Source organism: Rhododendron vialii, chromosome 11a (assembly GCF_030253575.1).
Source record: "Rhododendron vialii isolate Sample 1 chromosome 11a, ASM3025357v1".
NCBI classification, from domain to species: Eukaryota; Viridiplantae; Streptophyta; class Magnoliopsida; order Ericales; family Ericaceae; genus Rhododendron; species Rhododendron vialii.
Window position 1 is genome coordinate 25,840,289 of NC_080567.1, and position 21,901 is coordinate 25,862,189.

Sequence of the window (21,901 nt, forward strand, 5' to 3'; positions counted from 1 at the left end):
CATGATGCTCCGAATTGTTTCTAATCATTGGATTATATGAGTTCGTCTCGACCATTGATTTTCAAAACATCTCGTTAATAAGTGTAGTCATGCAATACCGTAAGTGTAATCATATAACATAATAAGGCTCCGTTCCGAAAATTTTTTTAAAAAATAAGTATTTATTTTGCCACTTTTAATTCAAAAATAAGAAGGGGCATTCCACAAAATCCTTTTTAAAAAGTTCATTTCACATTTTCAAACTCAAAAATAATATAAATGAAAAAAAAAATTTCAAATTTTTTTGCACCGTATTAAAGATCTCAATGAGATCTATCAAACAAGATCCATAGTGATAGGAAAATTATTTGCGTAAACACTTGATTTTTGAGTTTGAAGTTGCCTTATACAAAAAATAAGACTGTTGCTATGATAATGGGCGCCAACGGAGGAAAATCGTACCCGCGGCCTCGCTGGGCCGTTTTTCCGGCCACCGGACGGCCGATCCGAGCCGTCCAAAAATTTAAAAAAAAAAAACCGAGGGGGCCGATGCGAGAATCAATGGCATCCGAGGTGTGTAGGGTGCTTGATCCGAGCACCCCTTTTCCGTGGATATATGATTACCTCGGTTTTTTTTTTTTAGAATTTTTGGACGGCTCGGATCGGCCGTCCGGTGGCCGGAGACGGCCCAGCGCGGCCGCCGGTACGATTTCCCTCCCGGCGCCCATTGGTACCTATATAAATTCTACCAAAATAATTACTACCCTTCTTATTTTCCGGAACAACCCTTCTTATTCAACAAAAAATAAGTTCTTAATCCTTTTCTGGAACCCAACCTAAGTGTTGTTTTGGTAAAAATGATATAAACCCTTTTTTTTTGTGATAAGTAATATTGCGATTTTTTTTTTTTTTTTTGCAAAAAAATTGTGAAATCATATCATTTTTAGCAAACCACATTACTTTTTGTGAGTGGTTTTAATCTAAAGGTCGTAATCCTCGTATATTTTCAATCAAAGAATTTACTATATTCAATGGGAGAATCATACTCCTGTATAACTTGGAAGCATCATTCTCTCCTTTCGCACCCTTATTTGTCAAATCTCTCCAAACTCCAATTTTTCCAGGCTTCATTACGGCGTACGGGCTCACAATTATAATTCGAACATTTTTAGTTCTATTCTCTGACGGGGGACAGAACTATATGTCCCAAGGACCAGTTCAGTTCGTTCCCGTTGCTAAGAACGATGTACGGGGAAAAAATCAACTTAAAAGCAAATTGTCCATTTTATGTATTTTTTTATTCAATTATTGACGATCAATTAAGTTTTTTTAAGATGTTATTAATGAGAAGTACAATACGAACAGATCAGATTGTTGTAAATTCGTGTGAAGCTCAAAATATTTAGAGTTTGAAGGAATTTGGTGGATTAGGATATGGAGGGGAGCTGATCCCAATTATATTTTCAGTCCTAAGGTTTTTATTTTTGAAGTTTTTATTTTTATTTTACAATATAAATTGTTTTCTCATATATCACATTTAATTTAAATAATTAGATACTTGTTTGAATTTGAGTCGGTGAAACACACACTTAAGTTCTATTTGGAATGCCACCTCCCACGTTATGAAATAATACGAGCACCGTGGCCCGTGGCCGGACTACTCATTACTCACCATTTAATCGGCAAGTAAATAAGTTGAGCTTTGATCGAGCTCAAGCTCGACTCGAATCGTAATGAGTAAGCCTTATCAAATTGAATTGAGTCATTTACTAACGAACTTTTTTAATTGAGCCGAAATATCCTTAACAAATCGAGCTTTTATCGAACAACTGATCCGAGCTCAGCTCGTATACTGCCGAGTCGAGCTAAGCTCGCGAGCTTTCATGTTGGTTTGCAGCCCTGCCAGGCTGCCACCAAACAGGCCCCCAGTCACCGCACCAAACTCAGATAGGGAGAAGGAAACTTCCCACTCCTGTCGTGTGACTCCGTCCTCTTCCTCTAATCTAATGGCGGCGGCGACGGCTGAATGGGTTTTCTTCAAATTCCATCCTTCCAGATTCACAAACCCTAATCGCCCCCTCACCAGCCGAGGTTCTAATCGGCTCGGTTTCCGCAGGTTTTCATCTTCTGCTTCACTATCTGTTGCAGCCGCAGCTTCTTCATCGACTGTAAACGAAGTCGATCCAAAGCGCGAACCCGTTTCGTTCGGTCATGCCACTCGCCCTGATTTTCCTATTCTTCACCAGGTAAAGAAGATTTCAAGTGGTCATGTTTGATTGATGCCACTAATAATGAAGTGATATTGGTGCTGTTCTCCTTAATTTTTTTGAGCTTTTTGTATTTATTAAACACGTTTATTAGTGTTTATTAGTTTTTCGCGCCAAATTTTTGTAGACGAACCAATAATCCACAAAATTTTGATACAAGACTAACAAACGCGAAAACAATTTGAGCAAAGAACCGAAAAAGCTAAGGAGAACAACACGGTAATCCTATATCGTTAGGAAATTAGCAAAATTAATAGTGACGGGATAGCTCTTAGCATATTGTATGTATGTCCTGTATTTTGTTCGTTTGGTTGTCCAACAGCTATTGTATTCCCTCCCCTAGGAAGGAGCAAAGACTTGGGAGTTTCTTATTCGTTATGGTTGTTTTTATTGGTTGGACTAATAACATAAGTTATGTAGTCTCATATGGGAGTTGGGACACGTCTATCCTAAATCAGTCTCATATGGGAGTTGGGACACTTCTATCTAAATCAGTCTCATATGGGAGTTGGGACACTTCTATCTAGATCGGTTGATGTAGTTATTAGGAGGTTGATGTAGTTATTAGGAGGAGCGATGTGATTACGGTAGATAGTACTGCACTAAGGGGAGTGAAAGAATAAAATTGAGGATTGGGTCTTAAGGCTCAATTTGGTTTTCTGTATCAAATGTCAAATTTTAAAGGATTAGAGATGCCTTACTCTAGGTGTTTGATGTATCAATTCAACTGTGAATTCTGTCTGATTTGGTGACTTCATTAGTGTATGGTAATGTATTCCCTGTTGATTTGTATGCTATATTTGTAACTTCCCAGCGAAGCTTACCATGCTTGTTGATACAATACTTTTTACAAGCAAAAATGTTGTTTTACAGGAGGTAAATGGCTCAAAACTTATCTATCTAGACAATGCCGCAACTTCGCAGAAGCCCACTGCTGTCTTGAAGGCTTTACAAAACTATTATACCACATACAATTCAAATGTGCACCGTGGCATTCATTATTTGAGGTATCGGCTACTCGTTGATGTTATATCTATAAACAAACCCTCTTTTATTATTTTTTTCATGAAAGAATCACTCCCTATTTGAAAGTTAATATTTTCTTGGCGTTTCTTTCTGATTTAGTGCAAAGGCAACAAATGAATATGAATTGGCAAGAAAAAAGGTAGCCACTTTCATCAATGCATCTGACTCTAGTGAGATTGTTTTCACAAGAAACGCTACCGAAGCTATTAACCTAGTTGCTTATTCATGGGGCCTTTCAAATTTAAATGCAGAGGACGAGGTATGCTTTCTTTCTTTAATTAGGCTTTCATTTCTCTTAGCAGTCTTAGCATCTTTGATTCCTTACAATCTGGACTCGGTTTATTTTGTATGCTCAGTTGAATATCAGATTCTACTTTTATTTGACTGCAACGGAAACCTATATCATAGAATCTATGAACTGGAAATGATCACTGACTGTTCATTTTAAAATTGTTTTGTCTATTCAGTCATGCTATAAATCTAGCTTTTTGATATGTGCCGAAGCCAACAGAGTAAAAAAATCGTCTTTTATTATATAACTTCGTGATATCCACTATTTTATCCAATTCTTGGATTTTGGCACTGACTGATTCACTAAATCTCTTGCAGATTATAGTCACCATCGCTGAACATCACAGCGCTATTGTTCCTTGGCAAATTGTGGCTCAAAAGACTGGTGCCATATTAAAGTTTGTGAATTTAACTCCTGATGAAGTTCCAGATACAGCTCAATTAAAGGAAATGCTCTCAAGGAAGACAAAACTCATTGTCATCCATCATGTCTCAAACATGCTAGGTAGGTGAAGCCCCAAAACTGAGATGTAGGACATGCTAGGTATATGTAAATATTTGTCAGTCAATATTAGTGTTTCTTCTATATATGCTTTATCTGAGGTGTGAACGGAGTTCGTACTCATATCCACTTTCTGTTGTGATATTTGAAAATCCTTGTGCTTCAAGAAACCTTGGCATGCTACAAATTATCAGAAAATGTGGGACATAATGGTAAAGTTTTGAAGATTAGATCTCAAGGAGAACTTTTTGCTTTATTGGACTTTTATTTCTGAATAACAATCATATGTCCTTTTATGGTAATTGTTGATTCTAGCATAGCAATCCCCTTGATGCCTTTTCAATAAATTTATTTTACTTATACAAAAGAGAGTCGATTCTAGCATAGTGAATCCCAATTGATGATATTAATATAGTAAAATCCTGTTTTGGTTGTTTAGTTAAGAAGTTAAAAGACTAGAATTCTATTTTATAGGTGAAGTAGCAGGAACCATTTACCCTATGAATTGGATTGCATCCGATTAGTGATGCTAGGAGGAACTGAAAGACTTCAAATAGATAACTTGATGGACTTAAAACATGAACAATGAGGTTGTATTTTCTTGAGTTGTGAAGTTTTGTAATTGAGAGGAGTATTCTCTGGATTTTGATTCTTGGGGAATAGGTTTTAAGATTACCATCTTTAGGTCCCCTCCAGTTGTAATGTCTTTCCTCAGTTTTGCACAAAGCACATGGATATATGGACCCTGCACAACTTATGTTCAATGAGGATGCCGTACTTGTGTATCCTTGTTTTCAAACTAAATCAGCCCTTAATTCTTCTGTGAGGACCTTCTTTGTTACAAGCATATAAATTAAACTCTAGGGGTGCATGTCAACTAGAATGTTTGGAATTAAAAAAAAATAGAGTTCACGCAACCTAGCTGCCAATTTTGAGGAAAACTGTCTTGTGTGGTAATTTTGAAGTAGAGAGAGATAGTAATGGTAACCCAACAAACGCTTGTTTGTGAAAGAAAATCTGAGACTCAAACTAAAAGCTTACCACTATTTGTAAAGATCCCTACTAACCCTACCAAACTTTCTAAAACCTGGCCACTGTTGTTTGAGACTGTAGTAACAAGTTGGCTAGTCCGCTAATCTGATATCTGATATTTCAGTGAAGACTTGTGGAATATGTTTTTAATTTTATTCTATTCTATTCGATTTCATTTTATTGATTGAAGCTTAATATGTTTAGAGGCCGGGAAGTCTGGTTTACTCACACAGTACACTGATAATAGGTAAGTAGATCAAACGGAATGATGGATTTGGAGTCTTTTTCTCCTTTTCGGTTTTTGTTTCTTAAACTGCTGAGAGAGAGAGAGAGAGAGAGAGAGAGAGAGAGGAATGATGAATTTGCAGTTTTTTTTCCCCTTTTGGGTTTTTGTTTCTTAAACCGCAAAGAGAGAGGGGGGAGAGAGAGATTTTACAGCCCAGTTAAAGCATCACAGCAAAAGGTAAAGCATCACAACAAATCCATGTACATAGGCTGACGAAATGGAGAAGTTACAGAAGTTGAATATGATGGATTTAGTTGAAGTAGATACGGTAGAGGTTTTCTGTCATTGAGATTCATTGCGGGGATATAAAAACTGAATCAAGGAGTTACATTTCAGAAGGTGGGATTTGGCCTTTCTATCCTTTTAGTTATTGTTGGTTTATAAAAAGTAGTTCAAAAGGGATTATGGTAATTTGTTTTGAGCAATTTATGAAATGATAAAATCTATACAATGAGAGAAAAAGGAGACACCAAACTGGTGCTCTCCCTGTCTATATTAGAATAGATGCTTCAAATATCATATACATTTATGCGCATCCATTATGTTGCAGCTTCTGTTCTTCCAATTGCTGAGATCGTCAATTGGTCACATAGTGTGGGGGCGAAAGTGCTGGTAGATGCTTGTCAAAGTGTTCCTCACATGGTAGTTGATGTACAGAATCTCAATGCTGATTTTCTAGTCGCTTCCTCTCATAAGGTAAGGCTATTGTCATAAATACTAGTGTTAAGCCATATTAAAATTGGCCTATATTGGAGTTGAGAAATAAACATGCTTCAGATGTGCGGGCCTACAGGCGTCGGATTCTTGTATGGCAAGAGTGAGCTGTTGTCTACCATGCCCCCTTTCTTAGGTAAACCTTTGCCTTTCAAGGTGATGAATTTTGAAGAATATCATCTCTTTCTATGGATTTCCAAGTTTGTCTGTGGTGCTTTTACTGAAGTCATGAGCACATTTCTATGTCAGGGTTTCTAATATATTCTTTTTCTTTCCTTGTGTTTTTAAAATCACAGGAGGTGGCGAAATGATTTCTGATGTATATTTAGATCATTCCACTTATGCTGAACCTCCATCCAGGTTAGGGGCCTTTTCTGTACGACCAATATTTGTTCTGGATCTCTGGTTAATATGTGCAAATTCTGGGAAAACCTCAGTAGTTGTGCAGCTTGTGCTTCCTTTTCCTTGCGTTATGTTCATGTATATTTGGGTGGTTGTGTGATGGAGGATCCTTCATTTTCAGCAAAAAGTAAGGGTTAAGATTTGGTTTTGGCTGGGAAAGTTTGGTACACAAGATCGACATCGAAAAAAAAAAAGTTTGGTACACAAGATTGGGACGAGCTACTTAATAGTTTTAGGGTTCAATTTATGGTTTATAAGGTAAATGATGCGTTTAAAAAGAGGTTAAGGATAAACAGAACGCAGCAATCCAGTTGCTGATAAGATGCCAAGGAGGATCAGAATGAAAAGGAATAGATTTGGGGAAAAAGAAGAGGAGTACAAGTATAGAATGAGCGTCACGTATGATATCATATCTGCATCCGTTATAGTGCTTTCACGTCGTGCTACTTGGATGACTAGCATGATTAGATTGGTTGAACCACCCGAAGGAAATATTTCTTAGGAATTGACATTTGTTCTGAGAATAGATCGCAAGATTGATGAGGTTATCCCAGAGATGTGAAACAAACACAGTTCAGAATGGTTGGGAAACAACTCTTCCACCAGATGGGTAAATGTGAGACTGAGCAATGTTGGCGACATTTAGGTAGGGAGATGTAAAACAACTTGTGATACATGAGTACCTGGTATCCTCCCATTTTGCTTCTAGTTTTATGGGTTAAAAAAAATATACAAACCATGGGTCTTTATTCAGGATTCCCCTATGGCATGAATTTAGTAACTTGACTTGTCATTTCTGGTACTTTTTTAACTAGTCAACTTCAAGAATAGGCTTCCAAATTATGTCTTATCAATTTATATAGGCAATTCGCAATTTTTGAGATTTGTTTACCTTAAAGTTGTACGAGAGTTTTCTGCATGATCGGTTATGAGGTCAAATGCTTTCGGTGTCAGTTTTGAACTCATTTAGAAGGTCTTCTTTGGATTACCAATGTATGTAACGACATCAGACACCTGATTAAATAGTTCAGGTAGCTGTATTTTACACCTCCATTAAGTGAGGTTTCTTATCGCTTTTGTTTCAGATCCCTTGAAGCTTGATTCTGACTTTGTTTAACTGGCTAATTGATTGATTGGGTAATAAAATTCCTAATTTGCCAATGCGCTTTCCTCAACTCCATCTAACTCATCAGAGGTTACCCTAGCTATATGTTATTGACATACAATCTTTCTTGGCTAAGATGTCTTTCATGTATTGGGTTGGTTACTGATTGCTGTTTGTAAGTTCAATACTCAATATTAACCTAGTCCTTAATTGCCTCCTCTGTACTTCCCCTGAGGACCTAATGAAACAATTCTTATTTGCTTAGTGACTCTTTCTCTTCACTTGTAAACAACCTTTTAGTTAACTTCCCTATACTCCTCCCTTCGGTTTGTCCATACTTTGCGCTTAGCTCTGACTTCTCACGCTGATAAAAAAAAGCTCTGACTTCTCACCATATTCGAACCTTCTTCGTGTTGGAACTCTTTCCTAACTGGTTTTTGCAGCTGGTTCTTGCATGTACATATTCTTACATGAAGGTTTGGATTTCCACTCCATGTTTTGGACAAATGGTTGAGTATAGGGTTACATAGAGACCCTCCCATATTGTGCCATTCTATGCATGCTTTGAATTTCACTGAGTCATCAGCCCCTCAAATTGAATATCAAGTATAACTGATATAGAAGGCCAGGTACCCTTGTGCTAGGTATAGATATTTTGACACTTCTCTTTCTGTTGATGTTCCTGTTACTTAGAATCAATATTCGTGATCTTATATCAATATGCTAAATGCTAATCATATCTTGTTAAACCTTCTTGTTGTTTTGTCAGATTTGAGGCAGGAACGCCAGCAATTGCGGGGGCAATTGGGTTAGGAGCAGCGATTGATTATCTGTCTGAAATTGGTATGCAAAGGATTCATGATTATGAGGTTAGTGCAGTGTCCCAATATCTTTCTTTGTTTTTGGATCAAATCCTTTCTGACTTTCTTTCTTGTGTGTCGATAAGCTCCTCTGTCAAGCATTTTAAGATGTCATTCTAGGAGGAACAGAGATTCGCCTTGTGCAATAGTGTTAATAGAGTGCAATTTTGTTCACCCTCCTTAAAAGAGGGTGACATTACCCTCCATCTGGTCGAAATGGTGTGGATACAAAGTGATGTCATGCTTACCATGCAATACACTTTTTGGTAAGCATGACATCATTTTGTAGTGGGATCCACTCCATTTCAACCAATAGGAATGAGGGTAATGTTCACCCTCTTAAGTGTAGGGTGAACAAAACTCAATGGATAAAGCTATTTGGTGCTTATCCTCCTCTTATTATTTTTTCCATCTCCGTACTTGTCAATATTGGTCAGCTATTTTCCATTTTCGTTTATTAATGATTTCCGATGGCAATGTTTTCCATTTTTTCAGCTGTTTAGGTGTTTTTGTTCATTTTCGATTCAGGACCAACTCTTCTGAGGATAAGTTAGCACAGAAAAAGTATTGATGGAACTTGAAATGAACTACAACTACTGCGTTGGGCTAAAGGCCAGATCTGACATAATTTTTCCAGCACCGCTACTAAAAACTAACTGCTACAGGCTAGTGATCTTACCGTCTAAATGTTATGGCAAAATAGGGAATGAAGATGAAAGTTCTTAGTATCATGCTAGTGGTCTGAAATTCATTGTGAGTTTGGAAGTATCTCACGGAAACTTTGAATTCCACACTAAAACATAAGCTTAAGCTACTGAGTTGAGTGGTTCAACATTATTTAAGCCCTGAGTCATTCCATTTCCATGCAATGAGATTCTCTAACACCCCTCATCGTGCGCAACTTCTTAATGGGTTAGTGACTCTGTCACCTATAGCCTCTTTTGGGTCTATCATTGTGCATCTCTTTATGGGTGCCGCCTTCTTGGATTGTGGGCTAATTCTTTTTTGTTTTTAATACGGGCCGTAATGAGCCTGGCTTGTACAAAGTTCTTAGTATCACAATAGAGAATGAAGATGAAAGTTCTTCATATCATGCTAATGGTCTGAAATCCTTCTTGCGCTTGGAAGTATCTAGGATCATTTTAAAGTCCAGAATTCTAATGAAAGGCGAAGCACCAACATCTAGAAGATGGGAACACTGTAGAACTTTGTATTTACCACAAAACTTAAGCTTAAGCTAGTAGGCGGAAAAGTCCAACAATACTAAACCCTAATCCATTCCATACCCGCACAATTTGGGCCCTCCTCATGTGTGACTTCCTTTAGAGTCTGTCACGTGTGGCCTCTTTTGGGTCTATCATCATGTTTCTCTTTTCACAAAGTTTCTTTATGATATCAAACCAACATTGAGGCTAGCGAAGGATCGGTTTTTATAATCTTCCATGGCGTGGAGCATGGTACACATAGGGCCCAGGGGAATGCATTTACACTCACCCTGGATTTTGTGTATATGTATTCTTAATCCGATGCTTTGTTTTCCAATTTGGTCATCCAGGTAGAGCTGTCCAATTACTTGTACGAAAGCCTGCGTTCAGTTCCCAATATTCGAATCTACGGCCCAGTACCTTCACAAACAGTCCAGCGAGCAGCTCTTTGTTCTTTCAACGTTAAAGATATTCATCCAACAGATATTGCCACTTTTCTGGACCAACAGGTATGTTACAAACACAAATATGGTTTACTACTGTTGTATTTTGTGCTTTTTGTAGTATTCCAGTAGCTATTGATGCAGTGTTGGGATTTTGAATTTAGGGACGGATTTATGGGGGAAATAAATTATAGGGGAAAAAACCTTGAAAAAGATGTACATCGCGACGTCCTTTTCCTATCTTTTTCCTTTCCTTCCATAAATCCCTCCGCGATGTGTTGGATTCAAGAACTCTAAAAAATGGAAAATTGCTCGTATTCGACGAAGTTCTATCCTTATTTTTGGGAAATTGTTGAAGTTCTATTCGAAAGTATGAGATCTTGACAAGTGTAATATGATGCAGCATGGAGTAGCCATTAGATCAGGTCACCACTGTGCCCAGCCCCTCCACCGCCATTTAGGTGTGAATGCAAGTGCGCGAGCTAGCCTCTACCTCTACAACACAAAAGAGGATGTTGATAACTTCGTCCTAGCTCTGAAAGACACAGTTAACTTCTTCTCTTCTTTCAGATAGTCCAAAATTCTCACTCCTCCCCCACTCTATATACCCATATACTCCTGTTTTATCCTCCTACTTCTCCACATCCTTGCTCAGTTTCCATCGACCTCTTCTATAAAACAGAAGAATGGGGATATGGGGAATGGGAGAAGTGAAAATTTCACTAACAGTTTGTTTCGCTCTCTAGATATGACAGACGTGTTTGGCAAAGTGTGTTTGCAATGGCAGCCACCTATGTATATCATTGATTTATCCTGGAGTTACTTGACTAGTTGACTACACAACCTATTTTTGGTGAATAAATTGTAAAAGTTAAATCTCGATTTATTGAACGGTTGGGTGCTGTATGCATATATCTTGCTGTTGCTGCTTGTGTGCGGTATTAAGTTGAAGGGTGATCTAATAAAGGCGGTTACTGAGATCAACTCTGAACACAAGCAAATTTGCTACATGTACACAAACAAATTTCCCATTGTTTCGCCGGAGAGAAGAGAAAGGAAAATTGTCTGGCTCCCTAATTTTGAAGTTTCTTTTTCTTGAAACCGAAGGAGAAAGCCAACCATTAGAACAAGCCAAACAAGGGCGAAGCCCGCCAATATGCATAGATTGTTGATCTTTCCACCAACGATAGGATCTACCCGGACCAACTTCAATGCGAGATCCAATAATCGGAGTATTTGGATTAGAGTTCATTTCGTTCAACTCAAAATGTGTGAACAGTACGTCCGTTTAACTTGCACTGGATTCACTACCATGATCAATGCCTTGATTATGTACTTCATTTGTTAACCACTCCTATGCAAAGGTTAATTTCTGGTCTAAAATTTGAGAGAGAATTAAATGTTCGACTTTCCATGCAATAACTTGATCTTATTTTCTACTTAAAGGTGTGCATTGACAAAAATTTTAGCATTATCATCGTCACTGCATTTGTTGTCATTTCTCCCGAATAAAATTTTCGAATCAACCATTCATTGAGACAAACAAAATCTAAATGACGAGAAGTCTCATTCACTAAAAAGATCCAACGGTGTGCTTTTTCTCATTGAGGAGTCCAGTTCAGAATCAATTAAGTAGCCAAAACTATAGTGATTGCAATAATGAAGTTCTAACCTTCTTCCAATCAAACTCTGGTTATATACACATCCAGTAAGCAAACATGGAACTCCAAGTAACTTCCACCGCCCAGAAAGGCCCAAAACTGGAATTTTAAGGGCGCAATCAGTAAATCAATTGCGGAATGGAGGCTTCCGCTTTTATTGTTTCAGTCTTTGTAAATTCCCCGTCTAAATTTCTTTTGTTTCATCTTTTTCACGGGAAAAAGTGCTGTGATGCGCTTTGAGAACACCATGCTCAAGATCTTAAATGGAAATGCTCATTTAAACAAGCAGATATCTCTATTCTCTACTTTGATTGTGAAACGCCCATTCTAAAGGGAGACTAGGTAGAAGTAAAACAAAGTGAAACCAGGAGCAGAAATAAAGTTCTAGAAACAGTAGAACTGCTGTAGAAGGGGAAACTTCAAGCTTTTGCCCCATGTTCACCAATAGCAGGTGCAGCTCCTTTGCCATTCTTCTTGCCGGATACTTCATCCACATTCTCCTCTTCAGTGTCACTGTCATCATCTCCTACAAGCATATTAAACGGTTTTAGATTGACAGTACTGAATAAACCAGCAAAAAAATTAGTTTATTTGGAGCAATCGCAAATACTAGGCACTTAAAGAGCCTCCAAAGATCAATGATATTAAGGCCTACCTTCATCAACGTCAGCACCATCACTGTCAAAATCTCCACCACCCATGTTAAGCTTCTGCAAGAAAACAGAGGAAACAAATGATACAAATTCATGAATACTTGGCCAAAATACTGCACCATCTATGCGACTAATGTGTTACCCACCGAGAAGTCAATGTCACCAAAGTCCATATCCGCTCCACCTGCACGCACGCGCACACACACACACACACAATGAAAGAAAGGGAAGAGAAGAATAAGTGAATTTAACCAAGAGATACATGATACTGATCTCAATTTGAGAGCAAAGGGAATATAGACAACCCACTTTTACTATCCTGCCCCTCATCTTCATCAACCCATTTATCCCAATCAACTTTCAAAAAGATGGGTGGTTTTCCTTCCTGCTTCAACAGTCTGCTCCACCATTTATTCTCTGCCTTCTTTATAAGGTAGCAGATGTTTCTCAAGCCAACATTAGCCATGCTCTCCTGTGATCACTATGTTAATAAAACCAACGTTTTCCCCATCTAAACAATCACGGTCAAAAGACATGTCACTTACATTTACATCAACTTTCTCATAGAGATCCATATCTATTTCGTAAGGTATGTTGTCTACGCCACTCGTGGCAGAAAAGAAGAATTTCCCCTCTGGCTCCAGTTTAAACTTCACATCTTTGGCATCTGGTAGCTCAATGGTGATGTACACCTTATCATGTCCCTGGGCCCACTTTACCGTAGGATGACGGCTGGCCAAGAAAAATTTGAAACGAAGGAATCAGATGGGCAAAATTAAATAAGACGACTCCAGGCATTCAGTCAAGCTATATAGTCTGTATTTGACAGTTAACATGTTCTATCAGACACCCGTAAGATCCATTGGCCTTCAGCAAAACACAATACACCTTCAGAACGAAGTTGCACGCAGTTAATTTCATATGCAAAGATGCAGGGGGGACGCAAGTCACGCAACTTCCTAGGAACAGCCGGGGAAATGAAAACTCCCATCGAGAAGTGGCAGCTATATTGGGCATCTGCCTCTTCCCCAGTCTCCTCTTGCACGCCATGGCCAAGAACCAAGCTAAAAAAGTATTCCTTCCCATTCCAGCATACCCAAACAGAACACTGGACGAGTTGAAACCTTTTGAGTTCCCCTACAAACCTTTTAAGATCCTCTACATGATTTCATTTGTTAAGGTAATGCCACCGTATACAAAAAGAGGCCAATATCGAAGGGCCCTCTATGCTTTGATGTGTATCAAAAGATCAATCAAACACATATTTTTCATAACATCAAAAAATATTGGTTTGGGAGTTGGCACCACATCTCAAGCTAGTTGTGTATTCCTTAAGCACATTGTCGAAAACTCTGCAAAAGAAAAATCGATACTTAACTAAAGTACTATAGAAGTATATTACAGGACATATCCCTCACCCTCGGAAATTAACAGAATAAACTGACAAATAGGCTGGAATGTCTAATGTCTTAGCTGTCATTTGCTGGCAAACGAAAGCAACGTTTAGTTAGACACAACTCTCGGATATCCACCTCAACTTTCACAATGTCCTATTATCTGTTGGGGATGTGTTACATAAGTAACAATTTTTTTTTTTAAGGTTGATTTTGGGGGCGTGCTACAAAATTCACATTCATTATCCCCATACAAGTTACAATGGAGCACCCAACACATAAGAGACCTTCCGAATTAGTTGGAATTCAACTAAACTAAATGATAGTATAGGCATGCATGACATAAAAATCCAAGTAATCCACAATACACAAATTCAGTCAAGTGTGTGTATACTGCGTCTCCTTGTTTATACACATCTCAGTCCCCTCAAGAAATCAAAACCTTAAAATGAAGTCCCAAGTGGAAAACAAAATAGAAGAAGAACACAACACAAACAATAACAAAACCCATCTAGTCCCCAACCATTGGCAGTATGGATCCTTGGTAATTTGCCACATTTGACATAGCAGCGGCGTCGCCACGCTCATCATGGGGTATTCACATAAACACCCTGACTTTGAGGCTTTGCCTATGCATGAACTGATTACATGTTCAATCTATTATTTTGACCGCCCAACGCTCTAAATTTTGATCACCTAACAAGTTCACATAAAGCAAGTTCAAAATAACAACTTCACATAAAGACAAAATAGCAGGGAAATCCTCCACTACATCAGATATCACTCTGTGGAGGAAAAAGAACAGGCCTCTCTCTTTCTCTCTCACTCAAACACACAAGTGATCACCAATACATAGTGTTATTTTCCCAACCAATTGAGAGATGAATGAATGATTTTTTTTATTGTATTTCTATATTTTTAGTCAAAACATTGCTTGTTGACATCTGATTACATCAATTCAATTGGAAAATTTTACTAAGTCTTTTTATAACTAGGTATTCGGGCCCAGTTTCCGAGCACCTCAACTCATCTAAGAATCCCGAACACAAATCTCTAATGGTAATTTAAATAGAGCAAGCATAACACAAATGAAACATTCAATTCTCTGTAGAACGCGTGTACTACGATTCTACAAACGACATACATCCGTACATGATAAGTAGTGAGGAGAGTGGAAAGTGCTGAAGAAATCTCACCTCATCGTCGGTTTTCTCTTGAGAGGGAGAGTTGTACGTCGGTGCCTTTCTCTTTGCTTGGCGTTCAGAGAGCGGGAGGAATTATAGAAGTGTAGAGAGAGAGAGAGAGATGATAATGATAGAAAGAGAACCCTACGGGAAGCGACTAGATGCTTCCTTTGAGGAGGCGTCAGGATAAATGAGAACAAAGCAAACTACGGACCTCCTTGGTGTTTGTTTGTTTGGCACATAACTTCTTTGAATTTTATTAATGACCACATTATCCATCTGTAGTTTTGGGGAGTAAAGTGCAACAGTTAATTTTCACTCTATGACTCTCACTCTCGTTGATTAGTCCTAAGAGATATTTGATTCTACGATTTTTTTAAGGTTAATCAACGACAACTCTAGAGTCAAAATTTAATTATGACCATTTAGGATAAAATAATCAGAAAATTAAAATCTTTCCACCCGTTCAAATGGATTAAAATTTAGAACACTTAATTTTTAACCATATTTTTTAATATATAAAACCGAGGGAAGGGAGAAAAGTTAGCTGTTGGTTTGGAGCCATTAATGGGACGACGTCGTTTAACTAAAAGAGGGGCTGCGTTTTAATCCTAACCGTTGGATGAGCTCATTAATGTGGTGGCAAGTTGTGGTCAAAAGATGGGGTAGCTATGGGGAGAAAAAGCTGGGGAGAGCATCTGGATCCCAAATTTCCACATATCTCTCTCTCAACGTGTCAAGGAGAGTAAAAGCTATTTATTTAAGAAAAGGGTAGTGTGGTCTTTTTACTTTTGCCGTTAACGGAGTTAAGAGTTGCACTTTACTCTAAAACCACAGGTGGGCGATATGGTCATTAATAAAACTCATGGGGTCATGTGCCAAACGAACTAACCTCAAGGAAGTAATCCGTACTTTGCCCTTAATTTTTTGTAGTAAGAGAATTGAATTAGTTAATAGTATTTTTTTAACGCCTGAAATTATGTCTTCTATAATTTTTACATGAATAAAGCCAAAATTTAAAAGTAAGTTCCAATAAAATAAGGTTATTAAAATTAGTTTCTGTTTTATATTAATTGCCAATATCTTTATTTAATTACAGAATATACCATGGCTCCGTTTGCTAGTACTTATAATCCAACTTATTTAACTTATTTATTTATAAAAAGTCAATTAAGGGTGTTTGTTATCAACTATGAATAATCACTTATTTGACTTTTCTAACTTATTTGACTAAAAAATAAAATTATTATATAGGCTCCAAAAAAAATTAGATTATTTCAACCTTAACAAAAGTCCATTAAGCATTTTTAGCATTTTCCTTACAAATAATATGGGACTAAAAAATGGCCTCATTAGGCAACGTGTACGTGCCTCAAACCCAAAGACGTGGAGAGAGGCTCAAGTGTTGGAAAAGTTCGGATTCGAGTAGATGCAGCTAATATTGGCTTGCTATTGACAACTCTACCAATAATAAAAAATAATCTATATTTTACTCCATAAAATAGAGCGATTTCTGTTGAAAATGTCTAAGTATATAAATGAGAGCAAAATTTACAACCACTAGATCACTTCATATTAAATTTATAGCCATCAGATCATATTTTTTTTTAGAAGATATAAAAAATATTCTCCTAATACATTTGTCATTCTCTATTCTCATTTTTTAGACAATGTATCTTTGTGTAAATTAATGTTGCATTATATGATTAAATAAGAAAGGAAAATGCTAGAGACAAAGAAAATTTACCCTGAAAGTATCCCGAAAAGAGCAACTAGTAGTTGAGATTCACTTTGATGTGTGTGACCCAATCATCAAAGTGATTCTCAACCACGGATTATTTTTTTCGGAGTAAATTTTCTTTGTACTTAAGTAATTAACTCTTTCTGAAGATTACAACTATCCCATAGAACAACCCGGTAATTAATACGGACAATTTATTTAATTTGAGACTATGATACATTTCGACGTGTCTGGACACGAACATCCACTAGTACTTGATATGCGTAGTCATATAATTATTTTCATGTTTTTTGGCTGAGCAACGAACACATATCCAGATCCATTCAGTGCACATAAACCCTACAAAATGCATATGAAATTCACAAAAAAAACGACTCCAAACGCATTTGTGTCCCAACTCATTCACCTTTCGGCCCCGTTCAATGGACGGAAAGGATAGGAAAATCAACGTTCCTGTAACTTTCTGTGTGTTTAGTTATCAAAAAAGTTATAGGATTCACACCTTCAACTATTCCATTGAGATTCTATGAAACACTTTTATGCAAAATAGGTCTTGTCAAAAGGAAGTAATTTTAGTTTTCTTGCAAGATTCTTCTTCAAAATAGATATTGCCAGAAGGAAAGAATTTAATTTTTTCTGCAAAATTCTTTTTCAAAATAATCTCACTTCACTTTTTCCGGGAATTTATTTCATACACTAACATTCCCGAAAATTGAAAGGAACCTTCTGGTGGGTGTGAAGAGGTGAAAACAAGTGTGAATTTAGAACTTCCCCTAGTTCCACTTCCTCTGGCCTTTGGAGCCTCTCTCCCCCTCCGTTGCATGGCATTGGCATGGCCTTCGTCGACTCACTCCTCCAAAACTGCCACTCCCTCTCCCACATCAAGCAACTCCACGCCCACCTCACCACCACCGGCCTCTTCCCCTTCCACCGCTCGAAACTCCTCGACCGCTGCGCCACCTCCCCCTCCCCCTCCCTCTCTCTCCTCCCCTACGCCACCTTCGTCTTCCGCCACACCCCCTTCCCCTCCACCAACGACTACAACGCCATAATCCGCGGCCTCGCCCTCACCCCGACCCCCACCCGCGCCCTCACCTGCTACCTCCACATGTCACGTGCCCCAACAACAACGACAAAACCCGACGCCCTCACCTGCTCCTTCGCCCTCAAGGCCTGCGCCCGCGCCCTCGCCCTTCCCGAGGCCGCCCAGATTCACTCCCAAGTCACTCGATTCGGTTTCGGGCTCGACGCACTGTTGCAGACCACGTTGCTGGACGTGTACGCCAAGGCGGGCGATCTGGACGGCGCGCGCAAGGTGTTCGAGGAAATGGCTAGCAGGAGGGATATCGCGAGCTGGAACGCGTTGATTGCCGGGTTGGCGCAGGGGAGCAGGCCGAGCGAGGCGCTGGAGATGTTCAAGAGAGCTGGGTCGGAGGGTTTGAGGGCGAACGAGGTCACGGTTTTGGGTGCCCTCTCGGCTTGCTCGCAGCTGGGTGCTACAAGAGAGGGTGAGAAGATATGGGAGTACGTTAGGGGCGAGGGGTTGGATTTGAACGTGCAGGTTTGCAACGCGGCGATCGACATGTACGCGAAGTGTGGGTTTGTGGACAAGGCTTATCAAATTTTCGAGCGTGTTTGTAGGAAGAGTCTTGTTACGTGGAATACGATGATCATGGCGTTGGCAATGCACGGGGATGGCCGTAGGGCGATGGAGCTTTTTGAGGAAATGGGTCGATTCGGGGTGTGTCCGGATAGTGTGAGCTACCTCGCGGCGTTATGTGCTTGTAACCATGCTGGACTGGTGGATGAGGGGTTTAGGTTGTTCAATTCGATGGCGGGGCGTGGAGTGAGTCCTAATGTGAAGCATTACGGCAGTGTGGTTGATTTGTTGGGTAGGGCCGGACGGCTTGAAGATGCTTTTGAGATCGTGAGATCGATGCCAGTGGTCCCTGATGTGGTGCTTTGGCAGACTTTGCTAGGGGCGTGCAAGACTTACGGGAACGTCGATATGGCAGAGCAAGTCTCTAGGAAGCTTGTGGAGATGGGTTCCAACAGTTGCGGGGATTTCGTGTTGTTGTCCAACGTATATGCAGCACTCGAGAGGTGGGACGATGTGGGGAGGGTGAGAGAAGCGATGAAGAACAGAGACGTTAAGAAGGTTCCAGGGTTTAGTTATACTGAAGTGGAGGGTGTGGTGCACAAATTTCTCAACGGCGATCAAAGCCATCCGAGTTGGCAGGAGATCTATCAGAAGCTCGAGGAGGTTAGGTTTAGGATTGAGGCATACGGGTATGTGCCGGAGACGAATTATGTGTTGCATGATATAGGGCAGGAGGACAAAGAGAATGCATTGTGTTATCATAGTGAGAAGTTAGCTGTGGCTTTCGGTTTGATTAGTATTAGCGAGCATGCTCCAATTCAAGTGATAAAAAATCTTAGAATTTGTGGGGATTGTCATGCTGTGATCAAACTGATTTCGAAGATTTATGAGAGGGAAATTATTGTGAGGGATCGAGCTCGGTTTCATAGATTCAAGCAGGGATCCTGTTCCTGCAGAGATTATTGGTAAGATTAATTGATTTGTTGTGCTTTAAATTTGTTACTGTATATCGTTGTTGACATCTAAATAGAGATCTAGGCACCATGTACAAGCAATTCGTTCAACAGAAACCAATAACTTTAGAGCATGCTCTGTGAAATTATTAACTGTTGCATTTGGTTTCCTTGGTTTATTTCTTTAACTATGCCGAGCTACTTTCTGTATTCAAGAGTGAGGAGAAATCAACGACAGTTAGTAGATCCGTAATTCTACTCGCACACCTCTTAAGACACCAATAGCTTGAGTTCTGCAATCTATTTTGATGATCTTAACCATACGTTGCAAAGTGGATCCTATACCCGACGTAGTCGAGCCCATTATTCTGTCTGTTCTGGCTCCTAAGCAGGTAATAGCTCCTTTGGTGTTATTCCATGAGAGAAAGCAAGACCCAGCACAACTCATTGAGTTACTTTGAAATACATGGTCCGAAAGCTCATCGTGTAACTTTTAGCAGTTCTGAGGAACTTAAAACTTTCAAATGATCACAATAACGAAACAGTATACTTGACAATACATCAGTTGGCAATGTTACATTCCAATCAAAGAAAAACAATACTCACCCAACAGCAAAAAGGAATGAACAATGAACATTAGTGGCAAACTCTAGCTCCTCCTCATAAGGATAAACTAGGACGATTTCTCCGCGATTGGCACAAGCTCGATCAGACATCCTAAAACGACGAAAGGGTATATTACAAGGACTAATGGTAAGAGATGAACTAGTCTTTCGCTACTCTAGCCTCGAAACCCCCATCAGCTCGCTTCACAACCCTATAAGGCATGTGGGTTCCAAGAAGTTTATCCCAAATGGGAAAGAAAGGCTGGGAGTAGTTGTACTTTGTGCCCTGGAGTTGATGATGGATGTCATGATAAGCAGAGTTGTTCTGGAATAAGAGATGGAAGATATTGCCAGGCAACCATAGTCCGCAGTGGTCATCAACGTTTTTGATTGCCATAAAGCAGAAGAAAATCACAGCCGTCCGAGCAGTCATTCTGGAGATGAGGAAGGAGATAACCCCACCAAAAGTGTCTAGAAGTCCCTCGAGCGGGTGATTGTAGGAGGCCCCGATTGCGTATGGGACAACCAATCTATGGTGTTGGGAATGGACGTGACGGTACAAGAACTTATTTTGGTGCATGTATTGATGCATGAAATACTGCGAGGCGTCCATGACCAGCATTGCTATAGCAATTTGCAGAATTTGGACCGGAAGTGAGGGATGAACTGCGACTCCAGATGAACTTGCCTGGGAGGTTAGCTGCAGCAAGAAACCATAGAGGAACAGTAGTTAGCTCTCATATTACGAGAAAGCTTTCCTGTTGATGAGAACTTTTGAATGGTCCAAAAAAGTTCGAAAAATTATTCAAGAAAGCACTTTTGTAAGATCAAAGTACCGCGACATTTCCTATATAACAAACCGAAAATGGACCGGATGGAGGGAATCCAAATGAAATGAGGAAAATTGAACCCAACTTAAGCTTAAAATCTGCCAAACTCAAGTTGGAGAGCTAACCAAGAAGATCCCATGAGCAACAGCGACCTGAACAAGCTGATTCAGCAAAACACCCTTGACGACAGACCACAACGGCACCAAGTTCCTCTCTTCTTCCTCTTTTCTGGTGTGCAGACGGTAATTGTCTAGTGGCGGTAACAACTGATAAAACCCCGCGTACAACCAATACACCATAACTGGGGCAAATGTCCCCATGGCTTCATCGCTCACGTAACCCTCCCAGAATACCATGATGAAAAACCGATCAAACCAAATCCAGAATCCTCGAAATCCAATCTCAAGGTTTCGATTTTTGAAGCCACATTGCGCCTCTTCGAGATTGCACTAACGCCCTTTGAATAATTGAATATGTAAACGTAAGTTATGATTGTGAGTGCCGCCCAAGACCTCAAACCAAACACGCGCACACAACTCAAACACGGAGAGAAATTTCATCTATTGTTGAATCGCACGCAATTATCAATTAACTCTCACCGGAGGAGGAGCTCACACGTCCGAGCTCAAACTCAACTCGCACTCTCTGTGTCTCCAGCACACAAAGAAGGCAACTGAATTTATAGGCCAAATGGGAGCCTATTTTGCTGCGGCTAAAATGGGATAAGGCACTCCAGCCAAAGCCCTTCTTCAATGCCTGCAACTGGTCCCTGAGAATCATCTGCAACTAAATCTCAATTCCCACGGTTCTAGGACCCTTTGAATTGTGAGCCAAATCCCCACAGTACATGTAGGAACAGAGGAGATGCTGAGCATCTCCAACCGAATCCGGGGATGCCGGGATGCTCTGGTGCGGGGCTGCACCCAAGTGCTGTAGAGCGGTCAAAACGACGACGTCATTTTGGTCTCCCTGGTTCAAACCTCAACACTTCTCTATTTTAAGACACGTACCGAAACTACAACAAGGTGATCTTAACAGCTTGTCTCGTAGGCCTCATTGACATTATCATTGTTTAAAACATTATTTTGATCAAACATCGATAGACAACTAAACACAAAAATTATTCTAAAAATATGACTTGTTTTGATAATTATTTGATCAACTTAAT

At 39.5% G+C, this 21,901-nt stretch overlaps 4 protein-coding genes across 4 annotated transcripts; 2 read left to right on the forward strand and 2 right to left on the reverse strand.

The window, feature by feature from the left end:
• The first annotated feature begins 1,868 nt into the window (after positions 1-1,868).
• Positions 1,869-11,003, forward strand: LOC131306551 (cysteine desulfurase 1, chloroplastic). Its single transcript, XM_058332864.1, has 10 exons — positions 1,869-2,225; positions 3,120-3,253; positions 3,372-3,531; positions 3,882-4,068; positions 5,934-6,079; positions 6,161-6,233; positions 6,394-6,457; positions 8,374-8,473; positions 10,020-10,178; positions 10,516-11,003. The coding sequence occupies exons 1-10, from the start codon at positions 1,986-1,988 to the stop codon at positions 10,684-10,686; spliced, it is 1,434 nt and encodes a 477-aa protein (XP_058188847.1). The 5' UTR covers positions 1,869-1,985; the 3' UTR covers positions 10,687-11,003.
• Positions 11,004-11,898: 895 nt separating this feature from the next.
• LOC131306552 (co-chaperone protein p23-1-like) lies at positions 11,899-15,206 on the reverse strand. Its single transcript, XM_058332865.1, has 6 exons — positions 15,017-15,206; positions 12,972-13,158; positions 12,736-12,898; positions 12,573-12,610; positions 12,429-12,483; positions 11,899-12,299 (listed from the first exon to the last, which is right to left on the reverse strand). Exons 1-6 carry the CDS (start codon positions 15,019-15,021, stop codon positions 12,193-12,195), a joined length of 555 nt encoding a protein of 184 aa, XP_058188848.1. The 5' UTR covers positions 15,022-15,206; the 3' UTR covers positions 11,899-12,192.
• A 2,243-nt stretch (positions 15,207-17,449) lies between these two features.
• LOC131306553 (pentatricopeptide repeat-containing protein At1g34160) lies at positions 17,450-19,447 on the forward strand. Its single transcript, XM_058332866.1, has one exon. The coding sequence runs from the start codon at positions 17,578-17,580 to the stop codon at positions 19,312-19,314; it is 1,737 nt and encodes a 578-aa protein (XP_058188849.1). The 5' UTR covers positions 17,450-17,577; the 3' UTR covers positions 19,315-19,447.
• A 306-nt stretch (positions 19,448-19,753) lies between these two features.
• On the reverse strand, positions 19,754-21,855 carry LOC131306555 (very-long-chain aldehyde decarbonylase GL1-9-like). Its single transcript, XM_058332867.1, has 2 exons — positions 20,859-21,855; positions 19,754-20,603 (listed from the first exon to the last, which is right to left on the reverse strand). The coding sequence occupies exons 1-2, from the start codon at positions 21,087-21,089 to the stop codon at positions 20,064-20,066; spliced, it is 771 nt and encodes a 256-aa protein (XP_058188850.1). The 5' UTR covers positions 21,090-21,855; the 3' UTR covers positions 19,754-20,063.
• Positions 21,856-21,901: the final 46 nt, after the last annotated feature.